The sequence below is a fragment of the Poecilia mexicana genome, unplaced genomic scaffold, assembly GCF_051168715.1.
Source record: "Poecilia mexicana isolate PSO_F unplaced genomic scaffold, ASM5116871v1 scaffold_4, whole genome shotgun sequence".
Lineage (NCBI taxonomy): Eukaryota > Metazoa > Chordata > Actinopteri > Cyprinodontiformes > Poeciliidae > Poecilia > Poecilia mexicana.
The window spans coordinates 5,298,634-5,306,032 of record NW_028263373.1 but is presented as its reverse complement, the minus strand read 5'-3'; the positions used below and the strand labels follow the sequence as shown (position 1 = coordinate 5,306,032).

At 37.2% G+C, this 7,399-nt stretch overlaps 1 protein-coding gene and 1 non-coding gene across 2 annotated transcripts; both read right to left on the bottom strand.

Moving 5' to 3' along the window:
• Window positions 1-343: 343 nt before the first annotated feature.
• On the bottom strand, window positions 344-2,906 carry cunh1orf52 (chromosome unknown C1orf52 homolog). Its single transcript, XM_015008564.2, has 3 exons — window positions 2,456-2,906; window positions 1,291-1,501; window positions 344-1,142 (listed from the first exon to the last, which is right to left on the bottom strand). Exons 1-3 carry the CDS (start codon window positions 2,738-2,740, stop codon window positions 985-987), a joined length of 654 nt encoding a protein of 217 aa, XP_014864050.1. The 5' UTR covers window positions 2,741-2,906; the 3' UTR covers window positions 344-984.
• A 758-nt stretch (window positions 2,907-3,664) lies between these two features.
• trnak-cuu (transfer RNA lysine (anticodon CUU)) lies at window positions 3,665-3,737 on the bottom strand. Its single transcript has one exon. It is a non-coding gene; the product is annotated as a tRNA-Lys (tRNA).
• Window positions 3,738-7,399: the final 3,662 nt, after the last annotated feature.

The following is a 7,399-nucleotide window of genomic DNA, read 5'->3' as shown; positions in this document are numbered from 1 at the left end:
TGAGTGCATACATTAGGGCACCTAAATTTATTAATTACTTTTTAGGCTTGAAAAATATTATAGGATTTTCACATAATGTCCTGTGTTCATAAGAATTGTTGAAGAGGAAGAGCTTTAGTGAAGTCGTTTCATCACTGGGCTGTTTGCCAAATGGTATCATGATGCATCCAGATGTTCTTTTAAAAAAATGTTTTTTTCAAAACATATTTCACTAAAAATTCTTCTGCCATCACTGTACAGGTATTCACTAGTTTCCAAACTCGGCACAGGTATGGCAGGAGTTTATAAAGCAGCTCAAGTGCGCCACCAGGTGCTCAAATGCAGAAAGAATAGGTTTAAAAACTGATATTATTAAATTTATTCCCATTTAAACATTTGAAGAAGAGTCACAATACAATACTGAAAAAACACTCATGATAGAAACGACTAAGTACAAATAAAGCCAAATAATCAAACACCACAGTTATGTTACATAAAATACTGGAGGCAGACTGTCAGCATGCCTTTAAATTCAAATATTTGAGCTTTTTTTTGGTTTTATTCTTGCTGCTTAGAGCAACAATGTATTCATCTGCTTTACGGTCAAGTCAAATGAACTCAAATTGCGTGTGTAAAAGTAAGTCTTCAGTCCCTTCCTTTTGTAATATTTATAAAGCTATATCCAGAGAATTTGATATTCTGTAGTTACATTTTGAAAATCAGGAGCAAACTGTAAATTATTACATTTTTAAACAAAAAGTCTCAAATCAGGTTTTATTCTAGACATTTTAACTTCTCATACATACTCCTCAGTGACAGGAAACCTAATTAAAACATCTGAAAACAAAACCAACAGTTCTTAAAAAGCAAGACATCAGACATCACACCAGATAAACACTAACAAACACTAACAGTATTTTTGCAGGACTCTACTTTCTTGTCCAAAATGATGACATCTGTGAATGTTCTGTGGTGACATATTTAAATCATAAAGCGCTTTGTGCTTCACTCCACCTTTTGCCTGAGAATTCTTTTCTCTTCTTCTACAAAGTTCTTGTCAGAAGTGGCTTGACCCAAATCCCTCTTCCTTTTCTCCTTCTGCTGAAACGTCTCCACTCGTCGTTTCTTGGCAGACATCGAGGACTGTTGAGACTCCTCCTCGTCTTGTAGGCAGATTGGAAGGAAAAACGGGAAAAGAAAAGTTTGAATTCGCATCAACGACAAACTTAGAATGTTGCAAATGAGGTTTTATGTCAGAGTGTTCCAGGAAATCATGAAAAGTGGAAATGAATGTCATCCTGCAGGACTCACCTGAGTCAGAGGGCTGTTCTTCTGCAGGTAAGAACCGGGCTTTGCCAGAATAAGCTTTGGGCGCGTCGTCACCGTTGTCCTCATACACACTGGACCATTTTATGGCCATGTCCATTCCTGGTGGAGGCCCTTTCTTCCTCTCTGGCTCTGGAGCATAGGTCTCTGGAGGCGGCACTGCATTTGTCTTCCATGGCTTAAATTCTCTTGCAGGCTTCAGGAAAAAAAAAAGCACACAAGGAGGAAAAGGTTAAAAAAATTGTAAGCTGAAACTTCAACACATGTCCTATCAGTGCTGTTACTGTACAAGACGAGATTTGTTGCAATAAAGCTGCAGCATGAAGAAGGAGCCTTAGAAAAAGCTATAATAAGACAAAATGGTAAATCGGTGGTGTCTCTTCTGAAAAAAAAAAAATTCTCAGAAAGTATAAAGTAACTACAACATAGCAGTGACCATGAAAAGTTTCATTTCAGTTGGAACAGACTAGTTGAAGATTTCATGGACCTTGGGAAACAGAGGACATTAAGGTTCTGCTTACAAAGTCACAATGACGTTTCCAGTACAAGAGTGAAGATATGTGGCAGCATAAATGCTTATCAGACAATATTTACTTCAGGCTTTCAGCCTCTACAGTTTACCTTGACCTTCAAATGGCGAGTTCTTAAATGAAATAAAATGTACTGTTGCAATATTACTCTTTATGCAGCCCTAAATGACATTTAATAATTGATATAGTTTGTATTCACACCCCTTTAAGAATTTTGTTACACTGCAACCACAAATCTCAGTGAATTTTATTTGGAGTTTAGTTGATAGAAATAGCTCAGTCAGATTCAGTACAGTAGAAACCTTAAAATTGTTTTTAATTTTTGATGCATTTTCTCATTTGAGTCTATGTCTGGAATTTGATTTCTAACAAATATGCTCTCATCTAAACCATTCTATTGTACCGCTGAATGTCTTCTGGAGCCATAACTTCTCTCTTGCCATTTTTTAAATGACACTGTCTAAAAATAATAATAAAAAACAGAACATAGAATATTAGCAAATAACAAACACAATACAGTATTATATAGAATTTCATTACATTGGCTGTAACATTTCTAATTTCTCCTCCCCCACTTATTTTATATTATAGAATTTTAAATTATAGCTTTCTATTTTTACCTCTTCAGGGGGTTTGACAGTCAGGCTGTCCCAGTCTATCTCCTTGTTCAGTGGGTTGTAAAGGAAAGTGGGCTTGGACACGGAGCTGAACAGCTCGTCGGGCCTTGGTAAAGCAGCTCCACCGGCAGTCCGCTTGGCGGTGGACTGCGCCCCGCTCCCCTCAGCTTCTGTCCCCGCTTTCTTCTTTCGACTGTCTCCCTCCTCGTCCGAGTCGCTGCTGCTGTCGCTCAAATCGTCGTAACTCGAGAAGAACCCCAAGGAGCCCGATTTATTGTCATCTGTCATTTTGTACGTGTTACTAGTTTTAAACGAGGAACAGTCTTTTAAAGTTTCACAGCCAGTGGGTCGAGGAAAAACTGGCTTAAGTGTGCTTAGCTTGAGACGCTGCTCTGTAGACTACTCCATTTTGAAAGAGCCTCCAAAACAGTCGTAAAGTATTTCGTCACTGTCGTGCAGCAGTCGTAAAGAGGAAAGGGACGGACATTTAACTTAAAATCAGAGGTGTCGAAAGTACATTCTCTACGTAAGTAGAAGTACTTTTATTTGTATGAAAATACATTCGACTAAAAGTAAAAGTACAGGGTGAACTATTTTACAAGTTTCTCTAAATTATTCTAAAACTCTAAAAATGACACATAAGCTGGTTTGATATGGAAGTAAATATTTATTAAATATTCCATAGCTGGTTCTCAGAAAAAATGTACATTTTGAAAACTTAAAATATCTTCAGGCCCTCATTATAAAATATAAATATAAATTACAATTCAAAAATTTTTATCGTAAGACTATTTTAAGGATAGACTATGGATAAAACATATACGGCTATACATGCTTTATTAGACGAATCTGTTCTTTATTAGAGGGTTGAGAGTTAGGATTGTTTGTTTGTTTGTTTGTTTGTTTGTTTTTTTGCAGTTACTTACTCTTAGACTGGAAGCTGTCAAATCTGGCAACCCTGAACGGCTCAATTTTTGTTTGTTTTTTTATGAGCGTGAGGCGCATGCGCCCATAGACGTGAGCGCCCACCACTGTGCTTTCTGCAGTGGTGAGCATGTTGACGGTTAGCTGCGCGTCTCCGGAGAAAATGACGGCTTTTAAAATAACACATTTATCTTGAAATGTACTAAGCAAAAGGCATATAAGCATGTTTTGAGTGTAACTGAAAATGCATGAGAATTTCTTTTTTCTTCTCAAAGCGTCGAAAAAGTCCGCCCAACGTGGGGCTCGAACCCACGACCCTGAGATTAAGAGTCTCATGCTCTACCGACTGAGCTAGCCGGGCTGACGTGTCTGCAGAAAATTTGTTGCGTTCTTGTCACACTTAAGTCCGAATTGGATTTTGCAGAAGTTTTTTCTGAGAGAGCGCATGGTAATCAGAATTCCAGTACCACCAAAATAATACTCCTAATAATTATTCACGTGCAGTTGTTAAACTGTAGTCAAGAAGTCTACCACTTGGTAGATTGGAGAGCAATCTACCAAGTGAACTGAACTTTATGATTCCACATAACCCTTAGACTTAATGAACAATTTTCTTTACAAGGGGGAATACTTTTAAAAAATACAAAAAATAGTTTCGCTAGCGCACTGCCCAGGACTCGAAACGGATACTAATAAGTAAAACGCCTCATAAATAATCAGTAACTGACCTCACCGTTTTCTCCACTCGTACTTGCATTCCACACCAGCATCTTAACACAACATAAGACGATGAGATAACTTTACCACTAGAGGGCAGCATAGTCACACAAATTTATGGAAAAAGTTGTAGGAAAAAAGCAGACTGGTGAGTTTACGATGGCTACAATTTAAAGTAGCTTTTTCCCATATGGTGAATTTGCGTTTTAGGGCCTGGTATTGATAATACAAACCATTTTTTTCTTTGCAAATGGCCACCAAAACTGATGAATGATCAAGAAACTTTTCAACTTAAACACATTGTATATTATATTAAATTTTCACCACAATATACGAAACCTCCTGCTTATTCTTAAATATTAGGACCTCTCTCTTCTTTATGCCCCCTTTTTTGTTAAACATTAGGCATCTCACTGTTTAGGATTTTGTTGCACCATTTGGACAAACGTTGCATTTATCATCCCATTATTGACATTTGAACGTCTTAAGGATCCAGGTACTCTGGACATTAATAAACAGGACAGCATCTATTCATTGGATACAGCAATTCGCTCTTCCTTCTCCACTCTTTTCCCTTACTGTCTGGATGTGAGAAATTCCACATGGAGCTGAAGAGCCACACTCTCTACCTCTCCAACTATTCATAATATCAATATAAGTACACAGTAATTTCTTCAGATTTAGACTTAAAATAGATTTTTTACAATCAAGAACTTTGATTCTAACAGGAAATGAGATAAGAATCATAAAAAATATATCAATAAAAGAATCCAAAAGAAGTATTAATTTTGAAAAATAAAATCTGTTTAAATTAAAATCAAACCGCTCCTATAATTGCTGACCAACGTTTTGCATGTTTCCACTGGTATTTTGAAGATTTATATCTGAAATATCTCTAATGATGAACTTTTAAGACTTTGAGTTATCAAATATTTAGATGCAATTCTATTTATTTTCTTTAGATGCAACTTGACAAATAAATTGATGCATATCTTTTAGCAAGTTAACAAATTACCATGAGCTTAGTATATATTTTTTAAACTGGGTAATTTTCTGGGACAAACTCAGCTGTTAATAGCCTAAGGATTTCCTTCCCATGCAATTCTACCTGTTTCTCATCTCCCTTTAGTCCTCTGTCTGAGTTTTCTCCCATTGAAGTGGATTTCTCCGAATGAATTTCAATTGGGCCAATCAGCAAAAACAAAAAAAAAAGTAAATTGTCTCCAAGTTTCAACCATCTTGTCCAGACTGTTCCTTATAGATGAAATGAATTGGATAAGATGTTTAGCAACCCAGGAACAGCCAAAGGTCAAGCTGGCTACCAGGCGACTTCTTCAACACTACCGTCTGTCGTTTAGTGGCCCTGGGTTTTTCTGTGGAACATAACTCCACATTTTTGTGGAGAACTCACCTGACAACAAAGCAGCCAATGTATTAACACCACTTACTTTCATTGATGCAGTCTGACGATGCCCTAAGAGCAGAGAAAAGGAAGACTGTAGTTTTTCCAGTAGTGTGAAGAAGGTTTCCACTGTGCGTTTTAATGCATGTTATGATATATTTGCTGTGTGAACGTTTAAAACAGTTGGTTATAAGTGTATATAGTGGGGTCTTAAGTATTTTAGCTATTCACCGGTGGCTAAGCCATGAGAATACCACTGTGCTGTTTCCACTAAAAGCTGCTTGGCATTGTCAGAGGGAATTTGGCAAGAACTTCAGGGGTACAAACACATTTTTGCTCCTCAAACAAGGAATATATTTTTCTTACAAATGTGGCACTTTTTAACAGTTTTTTAATGCTTTAAGTTTAATGGTAGAAAGAGGAAATATTCCTTTATAAATACTTATAAATTTTAACCAGTTCTTTTACTGGTTATTTAAGAACCTGTATGTCAAGTTTATTCCAGGTGGAGAAAAGAAAAAAGTTGTGAATGAATTAACAGTAATACATTGAAAACAACAAAACAACTTTTATGGATAAATAACATCCACACAGAACTGTTTCAGCTGTGCTTTTCTCTAAATTATAGATATATATTCTCTTTTTCTCTGTTGTTAATTTGGGTTAAGCATTTTCTATGAGAGAAATTACCAGAGACGTTTATTGTTTTAGATGTTTTAACTGCTTCACCTGCAAATATTTAAAATTTCTGAGCATATTCTACATGTTAATCATTGTGATCCTGTTTATGGTTTACGTAATTAAGCCCAAAATTACCATCTTGAAGCTGCCTAACAACACCTGGAGGATAAAAAAAGTGGCTTGGTGATGTACTCATAAAACCCAGATGTTCCCTGTAATCTATATCTTTATTCGTAACCATCTGTAACTTTAGGATCAGCAATTGAAGAAGTACATTTAAATATTTTCATTCCTATGCACAATTTAATTTAAACTTACTTAAAGATTAAAGAGATAATAAAAGTACTGGCAACATCTGGTTGATGCAACTGACCTTTCACACCAGACAGAAGATGACAAAGGTGCAAGAATCATGACCAACAACAGGTTAATGGAGAGAACAGACGCATCCCATCATGGTCTATATTCAGTTCACTGGGGAAGAGAGCAAAAAAGACTCATCTGTTTGGATGTAGAGATAAGATATTCCTGTTAAAACATGTAATGTCACATCTATAAATGCTGCTTTTATTCTTGCTTCTGCAGACTTTGCGTAAGCTACCTTTCTTTAGCTTCAACATGTTTCTGATCCTCCTTTCTCCCTCTTCCTTTTTTCAGTTTCCTTTGATTGCATTTCATTCCTCAGCCTCCTGTTTTTGTACCCTGCAGACACACCAGATCTCACATAGACTCCAGCATTGTGTTTTTGCTGGTCATCTAATACTGCTCCATGCAATTTCAAACCGGAGAGGTGGCATTCCTTGGCTCATTACATTAACTACAGGCTCTGCAAGCACCACGGCCTGTTGGGGCTCGTGGCTGGAGGCCGGAACAGGATCCAAACGGTTTGGATAAAGGAAGGAAAATTCAGAAAGTAAAGGAAAAAAAAGAAGGCAAAAGGAAAGGTGATGGTGGACTGTGAGAAGGTGTGAGACATCTGGGTCAAGCGGAGAGTCAGTGGGTGTCTGGGGTGGTAGTTGGGGGTGTTCATCCCCTTCACGTGTTCAGTGGTGTCCTGCAGCGTACACGGCTCTGGACTAAACACACACACAACTCAACCTTTTGCCCTTTCTGATGCTTTGATTTTCTCTATAGCCTTTTTGCTCTCAGACCCTGCAGCTCGTGGAAGATTATTTTGTCCAAATGTGCAGTTTTAAGTGGATGACTGAGATATTGAGAGAATT

Excerpts from the sequence above, each read along its gene's own strand:
- cunh1orf52 (XM_015008564.2), bottom strand. The coding sequence starts at position 2,740 with ATGACAGATGACAATAAATCGGGCTCCTTGGGGTTCTTCTCGAGTTAC. Across the intron at positions 1,502-2,455 it reads CTGTCAAACCCCCTGAAGAG|CCTGCAAGAGAATTTAAGCC; the intron begins GTAAAAATAGAA and ends TTTTTCCTGAAG. Across the intron at positions 1,143-1,290 it reads AGAACAGCCCTCTGACTCAG|ACGAGGAGGAGTCTCAACAG; the intron begins GTGAGTCCTGCA and ends TCTGCCTACAAG.